Source organism: Globicephala melas, chromosome 6, assembly GCF_963455315.2.
Source record: "Globicephala melas chromosome 6, mGloMel1.2, whole genome shotgun sequence".
NCBI classification, from domain to species: Eukaryota; Metazoa; Chordata; class Mammalia; order Artiodactyla; family Delphinidae; genus Globicephala; species Globicephala melas.
In genome coordinates, this window is record NC_083319.1 from 100,543,733 (window position 1) to 100,565,184 (window position 21,452).

Here is a 21,452-nt window from a genome sequence, read left to right on the forward strand (position 1 = left end):
GCTCTGCGTCCCTACTCCCCGCCCTTCCCAGCGCCGGCGGCCGCGGAGCCGGGGTGTCCTCAAGCCCAGGCTGCGGCCGCACACGGCCCGGGGTGGGCGGCACACGTGAGCCCGCGAGGGCGCTTTGGGTGATCAGGGTCCCTGAGCGGGGACCGTGCTGACTCGGCCGCCTAGGCTTCCCGGCCCCGCTGCAGCCGCGCTGGAGCCGGCGCCTGAGGCCCCGCGGCCTCCCCTTGAAGCAGGCCAGGCTCCGTGGGAGCGGATGTCCCCTCTCTGCTCACATCACTCACGCGGAGCCGGTGCTGTTGGTGATGGGGGTCTCGGCTGGGCCCTGGGCCTAGCACGGTGCCTGGCACATGTTGGGCGCTTATTAAAAACCGGTTGGACGGTAACAGGGTAGGATAACTCAAAGTAGACCCATCCTCAGGATGGTTTTAAAATAAGCTCTACTGCTTTGATCACAGGTCAAAGGGCTATTAAAAGCGAAGTGGTTGGAGGAGGCCCTTGGCTCCCTCATCTTCCATTGTATGGGTCTTCTTGCCCCTCAGCAACCCTTCCTCCTGGTACCTATTGGCACCGTTGGTTCCCTGGAGAGACGATGTTGGGTATCTTGGAGTCAGAATATAAGGGTCTGAATCCTGACTTTACCACTTCCAAGCTCTACAGATTTGGGGGTACTTTTGGAGCCTGGATTTCCTCTTCTGATCATGGAAATAACCTTCTTTGCAGGTGTATATGTGATGATTAAATGAGATAACATGGAAATCCCTAGCACACAGCATGGCTTCATTCACATTAGTTTTCTTCTTTCCTTCCTGCCACTTCTGAACCCCTGAGCCTTGTTCTCAGTAGGTACTCAGCAAATATTAATTGAATGAATAAATATAAATTCCTATTCAAATCGTTACACCTTATCAAAACGGCCTTTTCCTTCTGACCTAATTGCACAGGAAAGAGAGCTGAGAAATCCATTCCTTACTAATTTATTGTATTAAGAAATTTAAACATGAAGGAGTAGAATTGTGACTTTTCTATGAAGAGGGAACTTTTATGTTTTCGCAGGGAATTCCTAGATATGAATTTTTTTTTTCAGTAAAGATCACTGTATTTGTGACTTACAATCAAGAAGAAAATCAGACAATAAACAAGAAACAAAGTGCATAAGTAAAATAATATGTTAGATAGTGATAAAAGCTTCAGAATAATGAAAAAATAGTGTAGCATAAGGGCATAAGAGAGTGCCAGGGGTAAGAAGGAGGGACGTTTTATATATTTATATATATATATATATATTTTTTGTTGTTGTTGTTGTTGTACATGGGCCTCTCACTGTTGTGGCCTCTCCCGTTGCAGAGCACAGGCTCCGGACGCACAGGCCCCGGACGCACAGGCCCAGCGGCCATGGCTCACGGGCCCAGCCGCTCCGCGGCATGTGGGATCTTCCCGGACCGGGGCACGAACCCGTGTCCCCTGCATCGGCAGGCGGACTCTCAACCGCTGTGCCACCAGGGAAGCCCAGATATGAATTTTAATAGTTGAATTTTACATATTGTACAATGTTGGAAGTAAGGGCAATAGGGTTTTGGTGAGTAGGTGGACCTTCCACATGCCCTTCAAATCTGCTGACCTGAGTGCCTCTGAAATGCACTCTGTGTCGTAAAGGGGGTAGGCAGACAATGGGGTACTTTATGGGAAGTGAAGATCCCCTGGGATCATAAAATCTCACCCCAACACGGAATCAATGCTTGTGTCTAGACAAGAGTCATGGGTTATAAGGTTGGACCTAGTAGAGGCAGAGTGAGGCATGATCCCAGCCCAAAGCAGCTGATTTCCTGGGAGATGTGTCATCTCGTGACACACGCCAGTGTGTGCCCAAAAGGATGAGTCCCTAAACCCGGGCTGGACACTGCCTAAGGGCCCATCAAGGCCCAAGGCAGTGAGCACTGCTGCTACTCAGAGGGGAGAATGGGGGCCCTGCAGTGTCTGCAGGGTCCACAGGGCAAACCCACAGGGAACAGGGATTCCTCAAGTCCCACTTCCTCTGAGAAGCCCGATCCAGCGACCTCTGCCCTCTCGGCTCCCTTCCGACAACGCCTGCAGCTGTGCTCAGGAGGCTACAGGGGCTGGTCAACTCCTGCTCCAGGTGTACAGGCAGCCCCGGCATACTCCACTGCCCCTCCGAGGCCATTTCCAAAGAGACGCCGGCCACAGGAGGGCAGAAGGAAGGCTTGCGGCTTAAGAGGCTCCATCTTTCAGCAGAACAGTATCTTAGAAGGTGCTGGGAGGCAAATGTGCTTTACTTTTGGGGGCCTGGTAGTTTTATGATGCGAGGACTGTGGTGAGCCCTTCCACGTAATTCCCCCCACCTAGGACGTATAGACTTTCTTATTCTATACCTAATTTATGTATTCAATCCCCCTCCCCTCCCCCATTCTAAAAGGATGACCTCTGCTTTTATGCCACAGCCTGGATACCACATGAACTGGCAATGAAGGTGGGATTCTGTTAATGAGAAAGTTAGATTTTTAAAAAATCCTATATTTATTGATTACTCATTCTGTATCAATGACTGTGTGAAAAGTGCTTTACAGGTATGAACTCATTTAATCCTCTAGTCTAGACTAGCGTTTCCCAATAGAAACATAATTCAAACCACATAGGTAATTTAAACTTTTCTGAGAGCCACATTAAAAAAGTAAAATGAAATGGGAGAAACTAAGGCTAAAGATATATTTTGTTTAACCCAATATATCCCATATATTATCATTTCCGTATGTAATCGATGTAAAATTATTAAGGAGATATTTTGCATTCTTGTACTAAATCTTTGCACTCTGGGGTGTACTTTACACTGACAGCACATCGCAATTTGGACTAACACATTTCAAATGCTCAGTGGTCCCCTGGGGTCGTGGCTGCTGTACCGGATGGTAACAGCTCCAGGCAACCCTCTGAGGGAGGTACTGTCAGCATCTGTATTTCCCTGAGGGAAACCCAAGGGACAGAAAAGCTATAGCTCAAAAGTAATCAAGCTGGGATTTGCACCCAGGCAGCCAGATACCAGAACTGCTACCTTTACTGACTAATTGTTCTTATCTCTGTCGCTGAGCAAGCGCATTCTGGTATATCAAGCACTGCCCAGGACCAATTTCCTTGAGAAAACTGCTTTGGGTCAAAGGATTTGAGTTCCATTAAGAAATGTACTAGGATCCAAAAGATTAAAAACAAAAGCAAAGAAAAGCTTGAATTTTAATTTTAAAAAAAACCCAAACAAACAGAAGTGTGCTATGTCTCTTACCTTTTCTGGTGCCTATTCATAAACAAATATGGTAAATTCTCCCTCTATTCTTCTGGACATTGGATGACATTTGGATTGATGGAAGTCCCATTTCCCCTCTTCACACCTGCTCTATCAGTTCTCAGTCAGAGATTTTGATTTCACTAAAGAAATCAACAATTCTGGTGGAGACATCTAACTGATATCATAGTTGGGAGAGTTTTTAGACGATGGGGAGATCTATCCTCAGTTTTCACCCTATGAACACCTCCAAGGTCATCAACAGCCCAAGAGTCTACGCCAGTGAGGGTGCATCACCATCCAGCACAGAAACCCTAGGAACATCCTCTACCCTGAACACAAGCCACTGGGTCAGCAGAACATTTCTGTAGCGGGTTCACACATACCAAACGAAGCCCAGGTTTCACCAACCCTCTGCAGGCATGCAAAGTTCCACAAGAGGATGACCGATCTCGCAGAGTCTTCTGTTAAAACTGCATGTCAGTGAAGTCCAGGAAGAACTGCGGCAGATGGACTTACTTCTTCACATGGTTTAGCTGAGCAGTGGGTCATGATTACAGGGGTCAAGCCAAGATGCCCAAGGACCTCAGTATTTGACTAACAAGAATAAGAGTGCTAGAAGGAATCAGCCGTGACCATGGCTTATCAGAAAGTGGTAAGTTATCTCTCCCGATACGTTCTCACTGGGCTCTTGGCTAAGCAGTTGAGGACATTCTTACGTTCAATTCAATCCATTTAAGGATACGAGTTCACACAGTTGATACTAGTGTAAGCTTTGCCGACAAGAAGCCCTGTGACACCCAGGGGGTGTCTGGGAGACATGGGGAAAGAATTCCTTCACGTCCCCAGGACTTAAATCCCAGGCATTCCTGAAAACCATCAGCCAGAATCAGCTCACCTTCCCCAAGGGCCTCGAGCACCCCTTACATTCAGCGTCCCCTTCAGACAGCTTGCACATTCATCCTCCACAAAGAACGGGCTGCACGTGCCATCGCCTCCCACTGCCACTAAGCAGCGTGGCCCAGGGGTTTAGAGTCACACAGAACTAGGTTCAGATCCCTCTTCTATCACCTCTTAGCTCTGTGACCTCAGGCACACTTAGATTTTCTAAGTCTCAGTATTTCATCTGTAAAATGGAAACGATATGTACTCAAAAGCAACTTTTTAAAGGAAGAAACAAGAAACACCTTCATTTCAGGACTCTTTCAAAAATCAGAGATCATGTTTCTTAAGTCCCTGAACCATAGTAGGTGGTCCCCCCCCAAATCAGGTAAAATATTTGGGGTCCAACAGGTGCTGCCTGGTAGATTTGAGTCACGCTGTTCAAGTGCCAACTACAGTTCCGGTTGATGCTAAGTTGTATAATGTAAGTGCTTGTATTTAATTTTCTACTTCAGATTTCCCCAAGTGTTATTTGGGGAACTGGGAACTCCCGAGGATGACCTTAGGCAGTTCTTCCTGGAGCCAGCTCTTGCAAGAACTTACTTGAAGACTAGAGATAGACATTTGCTCCAAAGAATATACGATATTGGAGAAAAGTTTAGTTACCTAAATCAAAAAGCATGTTCACATGTGCTATGTAAACTCTGTAGGTGCTAAATTGGGCCAAGTTCCATGGGAGGGTGGGCTCCAGGGAGTCTGCGATGCCTGCAGATAAGACTTTTAAGCAGGGCTGATGTCAATTTTCTTGGTCTTGCTGGGAGTTGGGGCTGAGGGTGTGGTCAGAGGGAGAGAAAGAGTTCTAAGCCTGTATCTTGCTCAAGTTTCTCAGTTCATCATGAACAGTGCTCCTTCAATTGTCTGATAAACCTCACTTGTTGGAGGACATCTTTAACTCCAAAATATATGTCACCCCTGGAACTTTCCAGTATGTTCTAGAAACACTGATTTTTACATTTTATTGAAATATAGTTGACTTACAATGTTGTGTTAATTTCTGCTGTATAGCAAAGTGACTCAGTTATACACACACATACACATTCTTTTTTATATTATTTGCCATTATGGTTTATCCCAAGATATTAAATATAGTTCCCTGTGCTATACCGTAGGACCTTGTTGTTTATCCACTCTATATGTAATAGTTTGCATCTATTAACCCCAAACTCCCACTCCATCCTTCCCCCATCCCCTCTCCCCCTTGGTGACCATAAGTCTGTAGAAACACTGATTTCTATGATTCCAGGCATGGCACTGATAATGGATGACTATTTGAAAATACTTAATTTTGACCCAACAGGGCTCCAAAAGGAAAAGGAGAAAATCTATAACTAGAATTTCCAGGGCCCTTTTCTTTTTAATTTTTTAAAATATTTTGCCTTCTTTTCTTTTTTAATAAATTTACTTATTTATTTTTGGCTGCGTTGGGTCTTCGTTGCTGCGCACGGGCATTCTCTAGTTGCGGCGAGTGGGGGCTACTCTTCGTTGCGGTGCGCGGGCTTCCCATTGTGGTGGCTTCTCTTGTTGCGGAGCACGGGCTCTAGGCACGCGGGCTTTGGTAGTTGTGGCATACGGGCTCAGTAGTTGTGGCTCACGGGCTCTAGAGCACAGGCTCAGTAGTTGTGGCACACGGGCTTAGTTGCTCCGCGGCATGTGGGATCTTCCCGGACCAAGGCTCGAAGCCATGTCCCCTGCATTGGCAGGCGGATTCCTAACCACTGCGCCACCAGGGAAGTCGCCAGGGCCCTTTTCTTAAGCTGCTCTTTTGACAGCTGAATTATTCTGTTTGGGAAAGAATATCAAAGGCCTACTCCAAAAACATCTCTCGGTCTCAAGATTTCCTTGGGGCTACTCAAATGTTTCTCTTCCCCCCAAAGCAATCCCATTCGAATGACTTCATCGTCTACCTGAGAAAAGGCATTCTGTGTTGTAGAACTTGCCGGTGCAACAATATTTTCTGAAAAGCCAAGTGGCTTTGGACTACCCCAATGCATTCTTAAAGAATACGACAGACCTCGGCCTCTTACCACTGACACCTGAGTGTCAAAAAATGGCCAATATGACCAACTATTTCCTAGTCAATAACAAAGACATGCATAAGTGGGGGAAAACACATTGTAAAAATTCTACACTATTTGTGCATTTAGCGCTTTTAGCAAAAAGCACTGCTCTGACCAAAAGTTGATCTCCTTACCTCCTCCCATCCACCCACCAACATGACTGTCTGGGGCACGGAACCTCCTAAAACGGGTCTCCCTCAGGCTCCAGCTTTGCGTGACTGGCCTCACCCTTTCTGAGGGCCCTGGTAGGTAGGGAAATGATTCCTTCCGCCCAGCACTTGCTCCACATCTTGTGCTCTGGAGCCCCCAGTCACTGGCCTGCTGACCCAAATGAGAAACATCGCATCAGCAACCATGCGGCTCCCCAGCCAGGAGCAGTGGTCCTGGCTGCAAAAGCCACTTGCTTAGTGTCATAGAACAGTGGAGCGTAGAACTCGGCTGGATTCTTTCACCCAGACAGAATGGTCCCCTTGATGTCTCTGCCAGATGTCAGCATTCAGCTACGGGGTCAGGGGAGGGATGGGGGCTCTCTCCTCCATCAGACCCGCCCCCTGCCGCCTGCCAGGGGATTCCTGCTCGGCCAGCAGGAGTGATGAATGGTCCTCATTCACGGCCCAGAGCACACGGGAGAGGCTACCCCAGCTGTGGTCGGATGCTGCTTCTGGCCGCACACGGAACACATTCCTTTGTGGAGGAAGGCTGTCTTGGGTGGATGGGTTTGGTGCTCAGAGAATGAGGGAAGCGGGTGGAGACAAGGGGGCCCTTCTGAACCACCTCAGACAAGAATGCAGACTCTGACACCATGCTTGGCCAGGGCTGGTCCATTTGACCCCTGGCCAAAGATTCCACCTTGGTCCTGTCTATTTCTGGCCACAGAGTGGGAATGTTCAGGGCATGGTGAAATGGCCAGAGGTAGGCATACAAAACTGAATTTTTTTCAGCCTCCAGAAAGAGACCTTTGTCAGGCATAATTTTTTGTGACCGATTGGGGTTCCCCACAGTCCATCACTGCCTCTGGGTGGAATCTCATTCTGACCAGGCTGTTTCCTGGGGAGGATGAAGGTACAATTTCAAACACTTTAAAATGTGCCACTGGAGACTCTCAGATTGAATGGGAAAGCAAAAGCCAAATAAATATATAGTGTCTATAAGAGACACATCTTTTTTTTTTTAATTTTATTTATTTTAAATTTATTTTTGGCTGTGTTGGGTCTTCGTTGCTGCACGCGGGCTTTCTCTAGTTGCAGTGAGCGGGGGCTACTCTTTGTTGCAGTGCGTGGGCTTCTCATTGCGGTGGCTTCTCTTGTTGCGGAGCACGGGCTCTAGGCACGCGGGCTTCAGTGCTTGTGGCATACGGGCTCAGTAGTTGTGACTCGTGGGCTCCAGAGCGCAGGCTCAGTAGTTGTGGTGCACAGGCTTCGTTGCTCCGCAGTATGTGGGATCTTCCCGGACCAGGGCTCGAACCCGTGTCCCCTGCATTGGCAGGTAGATTCTTAACCACTACGCCACCAGGGAAGTCCCCAGGGCCCCCAAGAGACATATCTTATCTCTATAGCTTGTAGCCCATAAAGAGGGGGCAGGGGAAATCCAAAATCAGTGCTACTGCTTGAAGGTAGAGGAAGCAGAGTGAGGCGGATATGCCCATCGGGTTCAAATTAGCCACCCCCCCAAGCCCTAAAAAAATGCAGCTACGGTTTGACCACAGGATAACATATAGTAATGGAAAGAACATGGTGCTGGCATCTGAGAGTGGTCCCAGGTTCAAATCTGCCTTCTGCAAATACAGAAGGGTCTTAGGGTTTTACAGCAGTGGTCCCCAACATTTTTGGCACCAGGCACCGGTTTCATGGAAGACAATTTTTCCACAGACTGGGGGTGGGGGAAATGATTTCAGGAGGATTCAAGCACATTACATTTATTGTGCACTTTATTTCTATTATTATTACATTGTAATATATAATGAAATAATTATACATCTCACCATAATGCAGAATCAGTGGGAGCCCTGAGCTTGTTTTCACTTGCCACTCACTGATAGGGTTTTGATGTGAGTCTGCAAGCAACTGATTTATTATGGTCTCTGTGCAGTCAGACCTCTCTGCTAATGATAATGTGTATTTGCGGCCGCTCCCCAGCTCTAGCATCACTGCCTCAGCTCCACCTCAGATCATCAGGCATTAGATTCTCATAAGGAGCACGCAACTTAGATCGCTCGCATGTGCCGTTCACGGTAGGGCTCGTGCTCCTATGAGAATCTAATGCCACCACTGATCTGACAGGAGGCGGAGCTCAGGCGGTAATGCCAGCGATAGGGAGCGGCTGTAAATACAGGTGAAGCTTCTCTCACTCGCCTGCCGCTCACCTCCTGCTGTGCGGCCTGGTTCCTAACAGGTACCAGTCGGTGGCCCAGGGGTTGGGGACCCCTGTTTTGGTGGGTTCCATAAAATATATCAAGTGCCCAGGACAGTCAGTGACTGGCTCAGCCGTGTTCAATGAGTGGTAACTATTATAGTTATAAAATCCACAACAACCTGGAAAAATTCCAGGAGGAGTGTCACTTAACCCATCAACCACTCTTCAGCCACTCTTTTTTTTTTTTGGCCACACCAGGAGTCTTGTGGGATCCCCAACCAGGGATCGAACCCTAGGCCCCCTGCAATGGAAGCTTGGAGTCCTAACCACTGGCCCACCAGGGAATTCCCACCCATCGACCACTTTTAACACGGCATTTGGGTAACAGGTTTTAACCATCCTCCCACCCCTCCCTGACCCCCAACACATACACAGTCTCAGACACACCGTTTCTCAGAGCTAACAGTCAGTAGCCAAATTGGTCCAAATTTCTGTGCCACTTTGAAGGTGATATTAAAATTCATAAAAGGCAGGCAGGGGAGGAGAACAGAATTCGGGGCCAGAATGATGTGCAAATTTTTCAAGTAATCCAATCATTGCATTGTCTTGTTTCCAGGGGAGGAACTGTAGCTGGGGATGGGGTCACTGCATGCAAATCTCTGGAGAGGGGGTGTTGAGGGCTGGTCCAGGCACAGACACTGAGGTAGAGAGGGGCTCAGACAGTTGGGGGTAAGAGAAGCATACGGCGGGGGGGAAGTGGGGGGAGTCCTGGGATGGAGGGAATGTACAAACCAGCTTTTCTTTAATTTTTTTTTTTTTTTTTTTTGGCTACGCAGTGTGTCTTGTGGGATCTTAGTTCCCAAACCAGGGATTGAACCTGCAGAGTGGAAGCACAGAATCCTAACCACCGGGCCACCAGGGAATTCCCCAAACTAGCTGTTCTAAGAGATGGATCCTCAAAACGGCCAAGGAGCTCAGTTCTTAAGTGACATCCTCCCCAAGCCCTCCCTATTTAGCTTCCTTCATGCCTCAGGGAGCGCTAGTCACAGCAGGACTCAACCATGGCTTTAGACACCTTCTGCATCTCCAGAAGCTTCCAGGCAAAGCTCCCTTCCAAGCAATGCAACCTGAACCAACAGGCCTGAGCCCCTTCAATGAGAAATATACCCCAGGGCCCAGTGAAGGAAGGAGCAGCTGGTACAGAGGCCATGGCCACATCTTTGGCTTGTCTAGAAATGTCTGGTGACCCAGGAGAGGGGGCAGGAGTGCTGTACTAAAGTTTGTTAAGAGCCTATGATGTGGGATTCAGCTGTCCATAGAAGCATTGGAAGCCCTTCCAGAAGCCCAGTGAGTGATAGCAGCAGGTAACAACTGTCACCTCACCAAAACTGGCCAGGCTCAGCCCACGATGCCAGCTGGTACTGTGTCAAGATACTGACATCCAGGGGCTTCCCTGGTGGCGCAGTGGTTAAGAATCTGCCTGCTGATGCAGGGGACACGGGTTCAAGCCCCGGTCAGGGAAGATCCCACATGCCGCGGAGCAACTAAGCCCGTGCGCCACAACTACTGAGCCTGCGCTCTAGAACCTTCAAGCCACAACTGCTGAGCCCGTGTGCCACAACTACTGAAGCCGGCGCGCCTAGAGCCCGTGCTCCGCAACAAGAGAAGCCACCACAACGAGAAGCCCACGCACCGCAACGAAGAGTAGCCCCTGCTCGCTGCGACTAGAGAAAGCCCACGCGCAGCAACGAAGACCCAACACAGCCAAAAGTAAAAAAAAAATCAATAAATTTAAAAAAAAAGATACTGACATCCACAGAGTAGTGGCATATACACAGAGAGCTTCAAGTTCTTGCTTTTACTGAGGAGGCAGACTTTCTCAGCTATGTTTGGAGCTGACCCATGTCACTGGTGCTGATCACAAGCCTTTTCTGGACCTCCTCCTAGAATGATTCTAATATTTTATTGCATCTCCAAACACGGCATGGCTCCCACTGGCAATTACAGGGTGCCTCCACTTTCCTTATCATGACATCCACTAGTTTCAACTCTGTGTTTAAGCATCTACTCATATGTATATATAAAAAATCCTAAGGAATATATTAAAAGACTATTAGAACTGATAAAAGAATTCAGCAAGGTTATAGGATGCCAGATCAATATACAAAGATTAACTGTGTGGACACACCTTCAAAGAACAATCCAAAAATTAAATTAAGAAAATAATGCCATTCACAGTAGCATCAAAAAGAATAAAATACTTAGGAATAAACTTAACAAAAGACATGCAAAATTTATACTCAGTGAATGATAAAACATTGTTGAAAGAAATTAAAGAGGATTTAAATAAATTTTTCAAATTCCATGTTCACGGATTGGAAGACTTAATATTGTTAAGATGAGAATATAAATTGATCTACAGATTCATCACAATCCTTACCAGAATCCCAACTGACTTTTCCATGGAAATTGACAAGCTGATTCTAAAAGTCATACGGAATTGTAAGGGACCCAGAACAGCCAAGACAACTCTGAGAAAGGAGAACAAAGTGGGAGGACTCACACTTCCCGATTTCAAAAGGTGCTACAAAGCAATGGTAATCAAGACAGGGTGATACTGGCACAAAGATACAGGCATATAGATCAATGGACTAGAACTGAGAGTCCGGTGATAAACTCATATATCTACGATCAATTGATTTGGACAAGGGTACCAAGACCATTCAATGGGGAAAGAATAGTCTTTTCAAAAAATAATGCTGGAGTAACTGCATAGCCACATGTAAAAGAAAGAAGTTGGACCCTTACCTCCCACCATTTACAAAAATTAATTCAAAATGGACCAAAGACCTAAATATAAAAGCTGAAATTTGAAAACTCTTAGAATAAAACACAGCAGTAAATATTCATGACGTTGGGTTTGGCAATGGCTTCTAAGATACGACACCAAAAGCATAGGTAACAAATTGAAAAATACCTATATTGGACTTCATAAAAATTACAAACTTTTTTGCATCAAAAGACACTATCCAGGGCTTCTCTGGTGGCGCAGTGGTTGAGAGTCCGCCTGCCGATGCAGGGGACACGGGTTCGTGCCCCGGTCCGGGAAGATCCCACATGCCGCGGAGCGGCTGGGCCCGTGAGCCATGGCCGCTGAGCCTGCGCGTCCGGAGCCTGTGCTCCGCAGCGGGAGAGACCACAGCAGTGAGAGGCCCGCGTAGCACAAAAAAAAAAAAAAAGAAAGAAAGAAAGAAAAGACACTATCCAGATGAACTAGAGCAGCAGCAGTGGGGGTAGCAAAAAGGGTGTAGTGATCAATTTTTTTTTAATTTTGTTTGCATATCTGTCTCTCTCCTAAGACGGTGAATCCCTTGGAGGGCAGATAGGTCTCTGGATCCCCTGAGCCCAGCACAGAATAAATGTTGAGTAAATGTGATGTGAACCGAGAAAAAAAAAAAATCAAGAAAGTGAAAAGACAACCCACAGATGGGACAAAATATTTGTAAATCGTATATCTGACAAAGGTCTAGTATCCAGGATATATAAAAACCCTTAAAATTCAATAACAAAAGACAAGCAGTCCCAATTTAAAAATGGGCATAGGACTTGAATAGACATTTCCCCAAAGAAGACATACAAATAACTGACAAGCACATGAAAACATGCTTGAAATCATTAGTCATTAGGGAAATGCAAATTAAAACCACAATGAGATACCTCTTCACACACACTAGCGTGGCTATAATTTTTTTTTTGAAGTGGGGAAAAGTAGGCGTTGGTGAAGATGTGGAGAAATTGGCAGCCTCATACAGTGCTGGATGGAATATAAAATGGTGCAGCCACTGTGGAAAACAGTTTGACAGTTCCTCAAAATTTTATACAAAGTATTATCATATGATCCAGCAATTCCACTCCTACTTATATACCCAAAAGGATTGAAACCAAATGTTCAACCAGAAATTTGTACACAAGTATTCATAACAGTGCTGTTCATTATCACCAAAAGGTAGAAACAACCCAGATGACCACCAACAGTGAACAGATAAACAAAACGTGGTGTATCCTCACAATGGAGTATTATTGGGTCATAAAAAGGAATGCAGTGTGAATACATGCCACTACATGGGTGAAACTTCAAAACATCATATGAATTAAAGAAGCGAGACAAAAAAGGCCATATATCACATAATTCCTTTATATAAAATATCCAGGGCTTCCCTGGTGGCGCAGTGGTTGAGAGTCTGCCTGCCGACGGGTTCGTGCCCCGGTCCGAGAAGATCCCACATGCCGCGGAGCGGCTGGGCCCGTGGGCCCTGGCCGCTGAGCCTGCGCATCCGGAGCCTGTGCTCCTCAACGGGAGAGGCCACAACAGTGAGAGGCCCGCGTACCGCAAAAAAAAAAAAAAAATCCAGAATTGGCAATGTAGAGACAGAAAGTAGATGAGTGTCTGTTTAGTGATGGGAGTAGGGGGAGGGGAGGAGGAAGAGGCAATGGCTAAAGTATACAGGTTTCTCTTTGTGATGGTTGCACATATCTGTGAATATACCAACATCCATTGAATCGAACACTTTAAATGGGTGAACTGTATAGTATGTGAATTATATCTCAAGCTATTAAAAAATAATCTATTTAACTGACACTTCAGTTTAGTAGTATCTACTTACTAAGCATCTGTTACATGGCAAGCATTGTATTAGGCACTGGAATTCAAAGATGAATCTGACTTTCTGCCCTGAGGGTTCTGAGGGTTCTGCCCTCTAGGAGTTCACAGTATATTTAGAGATGTAAAAAGAGTACAGAAATAGGTACAGAAATAGAACTGGGAAGGCAGTGATTACAATTAGAGATGAGGAACATTTAGAGAGTTGACACCTGGGCAGGTTTCGAAGGGAAGTAGGAGTTTGACAGGTCCCTGGTGGGGAAGGGAGATGATTCCAGGCAGGTCTGAAATAACACAGGATGTTCTGAGACCTGTGTGGGGTTCAGAGTTGCAAGATGCAAAGTGGAAGGGCTGGCAGAGTGGGTGGGGTGAGGAGAGGTGGAAGAGGTGAGCTTGGAGAAGCAAGCTTAGGGCCATGAGGAGACTTGAATATCATGCCAACAAATGTTGAGTTTTCCTTTTGGGGATGTGGAGCGACGATATACCTATCGTCGGGAGGGCAAGGGGGGCAGATTTGTGATTGAAAGCAGGAGTCAGTGAACGACAGCCCTTGGGCCAAATCTGTGAAGTTTTTAGAAATAAACTTTTATTGGAACACAGCCATGCTCATTTCTTGTCTGTGGCTGCTTTCCCACTAAAACAGCCAAGTTGTGACAAAGATCGTACGGACCCATTAAGTCTGAAATATTGGCTATCTGGCTCTTAGAGAAAAAGTTTACCAACCTCTGCTCTAGAAAGATCCCTGTGCCTACTGGATAAAGGATGGCTTCCCACGGGTTAAGACCAAGGGAAAAGAGTCCAGTTAGGAAACTAGCAACTCTCCAGGCAAAGAAGATGCTGGGGTACCATGACGTTGCAACATCATGACGTTGGGATAACAGATGACATAGGGGGTTGATAGTGGGGTGGGGAGGTGGGTGTGGCTTTGAGAGCCTCCTGAAGAAAAAACACCTGGGGAATATCAATTGAAGAAAATTAACAGTGAAAAGGATAAGAGAACTCATGGCGTTTCATGGACGTCTGAATTTTAGTTTTTTCTTCTTAAATCATTACAATGGTCCCTAAACCTCACGTTTACTTGAGTGCTCTCAGACAGACCATCTGAACTCAAGGCAGCTTACAAGTTTTTTAAAATTATTCTTACAATTTGGTTATGGGCATGCTGGAGCAATTCCAGATCACCTGATGGGCTGTCTTCCCAAACTCCACACCACATTCTTTGGCTCTGCTCTGAGGCTGCTGTTGGCACCAGGTAGGCACCATGGAGTTGGTTGCCAGGCATCAGAATATCATTCTTGACTGATGATTTATTTTTAAATGCACAAGTCAAATATCATGTCTTACTCATTTTTGTCTCTTACAGAGACTGGCAGAGTGTCTGGCAACTAGAAAGTCACTCATAAATCATTTTAGTTAAGAGAGAGCACCAGGCAGGAAGGGAAGGAGGAAGGAAGGAAAGGAGAGCAGGAAGGCAGGACGTGGCCACAGAAGTTTTCATTCATGGCTTGAAACTTGTGATCCAGGGAGTTCCCTGGTGGCTTAGTGGTTAGGATTCCAGGCTTTCACTGCCGTGGCCCAGGTTCAATCCCTAGTCGGGGAACTGAGATCCCACAAGCCGTGTGGCAAGGCCAAAAGAAAAAAAAAAAGAAAAAAAGAAAGAAACTCATGATCCAGCAGAAGCTGACAAAAGAGTAGGAGTTCTCCAGGTGGATGCAAACCTCTTCAGCCCAGGGAGAGCCTGGAAGAATAATACTTAGTGGTGATGTCCTAATATAGCTGCAACTGCAAATCCCAAATATGTTGTATTATCTTCCCTAAACATTTTAAGGAAAGAGGTTGCTTAAATCTCACAACTAATCTTGCTGCCTCTAAGATTATAAATTGTGTTTTTCAAAAATCTCTTCTAAACCATCTCACGGTAGACAAAATGAACATCCACTCCCAAGACCCTGAGGTGTAATGGAAGCAGCCCCATGCGGGCATGAAATGTATTTGGAATCTCCTGCTTTGCCTTTAATTCCGTGCCCTCTGGGTAATGTCCTATTCTTGATCTAGGTGCTTGTTACAAGGGTACGTTCATCTTGTAAAAGTTCATCCAGAACAGGTATTTGTACATCTACATTCATAGCAGCGTATTTCCGATAGCCAAAAGTGGAAGCAACCCAAGTGGACAGATGAACGAATAAACAAAATGTGGTACATACACACGATGGGATATCACTCAGCCTTAAAAAGGAAGGAAATTCGGACATACACTACAACATAGACAAAGTTGAAGACGAGATATTAAGTGCAATAAGCGAGTCACAAAAAGACAGTGTATGATTCCATTTATATGAGGTATTTAGAGTTATCAAAATCATAGAGACAGAAAGTAGAATGGGGCTTGCCAAGGTGGTGGGAGAATGGAGGGTCAGTGTTCAGTGGGTGCAGAGTTTCATTTTTGGAAGATGAAAAAATCCTGGAACAGACGGTAGTGATGGTTGCACAACAGTGTGAATGTATGTAACACCACTGAACTGTGCACTTAAAAACGGTTAAAACGGTGAGTGTTATGTTAGGTATAGTTCACCACCATAAAACGAAATGAAAGTTCATCCAGTGTCGTATGAAAGTTCATCCAGTGTCGTATACTTAGGCTTGGTGCTGTTTTACTTACGTCTGTTATTCTGGGGAGACAGGTCCTTTAAAAAGGTACTTTACTCAAATTTATATTTGTGTTTGTTTTAGAAGAGATTTATATTTGTGTTTAGGAAACTATCCGCCTTACTAGGTCATGAGTCATGCAGGCACTCTGGAAAGCTGTGCTATGTTTATCTCGGGACATCCGTAGCGCCCCAGGGACGAGGCTGGAGGTGGGGGGTGTTCATGGACCCAAGTTCAAGAAGAACAAAGAAACGGAGCAAATGAGAGCTGTTCGCAAGTCGTCGACAAAAGTTATCTTCTCATAAGGCATACGCTGTATAGGAAAGTGGCATTATTTTTTCAGAAGATGCTCTTAGCATCATGTTGGCGACGCATCAGAAAAGACATATGGGAGCCATTGCCATGGGACAGCCCTGGGTACAGCTGTGTCTGCTTGTCTATCAAGTTCCGACACGAAAAAACTAAAAAGAAAATGTATCATCATTCGCGTACAATATTATAATACTATAGGTGTTTCAAGTGAAGGAATCAAAAAGCCTTGGGCAAGGAGAACTTATTAACTGTGATCCTAATCACATCCTCATCATGTGCTGACTTCGTTCTCACTCTACACCCATATGTACCACACACACTTACCTGGGTACACTCTTTCTGCCAAGGGAAGTGCAAAAGGGTTTTTAAAACTCTGGATGGACATCTTATCTGAACTGTCACCATCATGCTTTATCACCCTCGAGCAAGTGCCTATTCTGAAAGGCTGGTTCTGGTGCCTAAAGACATCTCTGATGCTGGTGGTGGGGGAAGATGGGCCAGCACACCTGGCTGGGCTGTGCTCCTGGCGGGTCACACACACCTCCTGCAGGAGGACAGCTCGAATGAGTAGGATGAGAAGGTCTGAAGACTCGCTTCAACCTAGACAGGGCAGAGACTGAGGAGGTAAGGAGTGCATTGTTGCGGATCTGTCTCTCTGGGCATCAAGTTGGCTTTCCTTTTGCTGGCCCACGATTGCCAGTCCTGCTGGTTCTATGGACCTGGAGCAGGACAGGCTGTGGCTACTTCATCTGAGGTCTCGTGGCCCCCGGGTCTGGAGTACAGGAGGGACTGTGTGACACTGACATGCAGACTGACCACAATGCCCTTCTCCAGAGGGAAATGAACAATAGTCATTACAAGCTGTCCTTCTGAACCCAGGCAACCCCAGGAGAGGGAAACTATACCTCCTAAAGCTCCCAAAACTGTAACAGGAAGAAAGCCACAGCAGCTGCTGACATGGAATCACCTAGAAATTCTACCCCCATGAAGACAGCCTGTTAGCTGAGGGGGACAAGAATTCATGGATGCCAGAGGATGGTGTGGTTAAAGGGTAATGCTTTGTCACTTTGGAGCTCCTACGGTTGAATAATGGGTTTGGAGCAACCAGTTTCTCTCTCCCTAACTGGCTGTTTTGTGGAAGGTCTGTTCATTCCATGTCTATTTCAGGGCAATGAACATGAGAGCAGAAAATCTAGGCATCAAGAAATAAGAGATTCCTTTTTCCCACACCGCCAGCCAAGAAAGGAGAATTCCAATTCATGAGTCTCATTAATAAGATGTAAAAATGACTTCGTTATCACCCCTTTCCAAAGCAAATAAACACAAGTAGTAAAAATGCTAAAAGTAAAAAGTTCTGGTGTCCTATATCCTCATCAGACAACGGCAGAATAAACAAAGCTGTCCATAAATGAAGAACCTCAGAGGGGAGGCTCTCCTCTGCCATAGAATTTCAGCTGCCTCCAACTAAAGATGCCAGCTGCCAGAATACTTGGGCAATGATCAGTGAGGGGTAATTGTTCTCAGTGAGATTTCTTTCTGAGCCCTTTGTCTCTTCCAGGAATTCCAACTCCAGTCATTTCGCTCACCCTACTTTCAGAACTAGGAGCCAGAGAATGGAGAAGGATGACGGCTCCTACCTCAGAGAGGGCCACCCTGAGTTCTCGAGAGGTGAGTTGCTTTCCTACAGTTTTACAAGAAGCTGGGAAATAAGCCCAGGCTTCCTGACTTTGCAGCTGATTTACCTCTAGCACCAAATGGCCAAGTACTCAGTATTTACACTGGGATTTCTGATAGCAGGTGTATAGGAAGTGGTAAGCCCAGGATGAAGCCAGAGCCAGGATGAACACGTCAGAGCACAACTTATGTTCCTTGAGCAGCGCTGAGAAACAGAACCACCACTGCCCAGGACTAAGGATGCTGGGTCAAGTCCTGGCTAGGCCAGTCACCAACTGTGCCATCTGGACAGCTTATCTGTTGGCCAGTCTACTCAACTATAGCGTGAATTCAACAAAACCCACCTCGCTCTTTAGTGGGAAGTTGTAAGAATCAAATAACACGGTGGACAGAAAAGTGGTTTGCAAAGAATAACATACGATGAACATAAATTATACAAATCAACAGAACTCCGGTCAACTGTAAAAAGACATCTGGGGGAAAACTGGGGGGAAAAATTTGAATTTTTTTGGACTAGGTATTAGATGATACCAAAGAATGATTGTTAATTTTCTTAAGTATATTAACGGCATAATGGTTATTTAATATTTTTAGAGGTCACGCTGAAATATGTAAGAATGAAATGATTTTATGTCTCGGATTTGCTTTAAAATACTTCCCTGAAAAGGAAATAAGAAAGGGGTAGATGAGGCAAGCGTGGCAAAATGTCAATAACTGTTGAAGCTGAGTGCGACGTATATGGGGGGCCTTCTCCCTACTATTGTTTATATTTGAAATGTTTCCGAATAAAAAAATGATGTTTAAATAAACAGTGTAGAATTTTCTAGGACACTAGAAAGCTTCACTAATGGTCACCACCAGAAGCACAGAAAATCTGCCTCATTCACAAGGCCCCTTGTACACTGGTCAGCCAGGGGTCAGAGGACAAGAATTTGGGAAAAGGCCAGGAGAGGCCAGGCAAGGAGCCGAGCTGTAAAGGAGATAGATGAAAACATTTTCGTAGCCTCTCCCGTCTGCCATGCACCAAAATGTCAGCCAACCTGTAACATCAAGTGGACGCTTTGTCTTCAGGCTTAAGTTTCCTATTCAACTTTGCCACTTAATGGCTAAGTGTCCTTAGACCAAATCACTTTTTAGCACAAAGTCACGGAGAGGCACACACATGGGTTTGCTGCTCACTCCAGGGACAGATACTAGGGACCAGGAAGGGGAACAGGACAAAGGGGGGGGGCGAGAGATGAATAATTTAGCTAAGGGAGAGTCCAGGGAGTCAGTCGTTCATCTGGGAACTGACCAGGGAAATGAGCACTTCGACTCCGTCCTAAGCCCCATCCCCGACCATTAAGTACACAATACACCATAAATAACGAAATAATTCCACCAAGGGTGACGAACGGCCTTTTGGGGGTCTGGGACAGACAGGCTAGCGGCGGGGTAGGAGCGGGGCCTGGAGGAGGGGACACGGATTCGAGTCTCCACTTCAGCACTTTTCCCTTTCCGCAAAAAGAATCCCTTGGACTGATTTGAAGATCTCCGCAGTTCCAAGACTTCAGGGGACGAAATTAATTTGGGGCATGTTTCTGACTTTCATTCCTCTCTCTCCTCTCATCAGGACTCGAGGTTTCCTAGCCAGGAGAAGTTCAGTCCCCTCCCCAGTGGTGTTTCGCAGCGTCCCCTCGCCCCACCCTCGCTGATTTTTGGTGGTCTTTCCCGGGGCTGGGTGAGGGATGACGAAGTAGGAATCTCGCCTGTTTCTTCCAATCATTTCTATTTCGGTGCTGATTTACAGCGACACCTCTGGCAGGCAGCTACTCCAGAGGGCTCCAGATGGGGGGTTGGCTGGGCGGCGGGTTGGGGGGTGCGGAGGCGGCGGAAGCGCGGTGTTCAAAGCGCCTGCGTAAAAGTTGCGGGCACTGAGGGCAGAAGGAGTGTCCGCGTTAAGACCAGGATTAGCCCCGGGGCGATCCTGCGTAGACCATCCGTGGGTTAGCTTGTGCTGGCTCTTTCCTACTCCAGGGCCTCCCCTTGATAATTGGCGGGAGAGGTTTCCTGGTACCCTGACCAGCCAGGAGTGAATACCTGAGGTGCGGACCGCGCCTCTCCGTCCACCGGACTCAGGGCTTTCCTTCGTTCACTAGCCCTCACTCCCCACCCCCACCCCCCAGCCCCATGCGCTCCACATCCCCAAAGCCACAGCTCCGGGGACACCCCAGTGCGCCCCCGTCCCCCGCGCGCTCCGCATCCTCAAAAGCCAGAACTCCTGGCACCAGCGCAGCCCCCGGTGTCCGCGGCTCCACGGTGCACCCTCCTAGGCACCTAGCACGCAGTGGGTCTCGTCTGACTCTGTCCTGTCTGGTCGCAGGCGCCCCTGGCGAGCCAGGAACCGAGCGCCCAGCTCCCGGGGGCGCCCCTGCTGCGTGAGCTCTCCGGATTCAGGCGAGGTGGGGCTGGGTGGGTCCGCCCGAGTCGGGAGCGGGACCTGTTAGCCTGCACGTCCTCGCGTCTCCGAGCAAGGAGCCTTCGCTCTGTGTGCCGCCTCTCAGCTCCCGGGAACCCCAAGCACTGCTGAGAGGCGGCCCGCGGGGAGCGGCGCCTGGAGACCCCACCGGGACCCCCGCTTTCCCGCGAACCGCCGTGGGGAGAGGGAGGCGCAGGCAGCGCTCTTACTTGTCAGCAGGGGTGCGCACTCGTTCGACTGGGGCCAGGCTCTCCACGACGGCCCCTCTCTGCGCCCGTCGCCGCGGAGCCCCTTTCCTGAGCTGAGGGGGCGAGCCGACTTCTCCGGCCGTTGGAGAAACCGACCTCCAAGTTTAGGAAGCCGCGGGCTGGTGTCGCTCTCCAACCCTTTTCCCGGTACTTTTAACCAGCGTCGGACCGCAAACCCCTCCCCGGACCCACCCCCTTCCCTGAAGGCGGCCACCGCAGCAGGCGCGGCCTCCTGCCCCTTTTGTTGTAATTCGAGAGCAGCAGCTCCCCTGGCCTGAGGGGCTGTGCGGGGGAGGCTGCGTGCCAGCGGCGCAGCCCTTCCCAGGCTTTTCTCGCCCAGGTTTCCGGAGCCTGAGAAGCTAGGGAGAGGGCTTTTCCTCTGGGAGATTCCTCTACACGCCCCCACCCGCCATCCCGCCCCCCCGCCGAGCTCCCGGAATTTAACCCTTCGGTGTTCTTATCCACCAGCAATAGGGCTCGTGCCTAACCCATCTCCGTATCCAGAAAGCCCAGCACTGACTGGCACGTAGTAGACGCTCAATAAAAACTGATGACTGAAAGAGTTCAGATACTTTCATCTACCTCTCCTGGGTTTCTCCTTTACGGGCAAAGCAGTTTCCGGAGGTGACTACAAACAGCCCCCTTTCTTCCAGCAGATCGAGCCTCTCTCTCCTCTGAGAATCCGTTTTCTCCTTTGTAAATTAAAGGCTTTGGATTCAGTGACCTCTAAGGTCCTTCCCCACCTGGCAGGGCCAGGGTTAGCAAGCCCTGCGGTCAGGGGCCTGAACCCGATACAGCTAAGGGT

At 47.6% G+C, this 21,452-nt stretch overlaps 2 protein-coding genes across 2 annotated transcripts in view; one reads left to right on the top strand and one right to left on the bottom strand.

The window, feature by feature from the left end:
• LOC115864894 (lysyl oxidase homolog 2) overlaps positions 1–20,735 on the bottom strand; it is a 102,412-nt gene extending 81,677 nt beyond the window's left edge. The window contains exon 1 of the mRNA XM_030879021.2: positions 20,609–20,735. The gene's annotated coding sequence lies outside the window, so the exon portion shown is untranslated. The remainder of the gene's footprint in view (positions 1–20,608) is intronic.
• Positions 17,881–21,452, top strand: part of LOC115864984 (R3H and coiled-coil domain-containing protein 1) — a 19,725-nt gene continuing 16,153 nt past the window's right edge. The window contains exons 1-2 of the mRNA XM_060301416.1: positions 17,881–17,935; positions 20,304–20,358. Of these exons, the coding sequence (XP_060157399.1) occupies positions 17,881–17,935; positions 20,304–20,358 (110 nt within the window). The remainder of the gene's footprint in view (positions 17,936–20,303; positions 20,359–21,452) is intronic.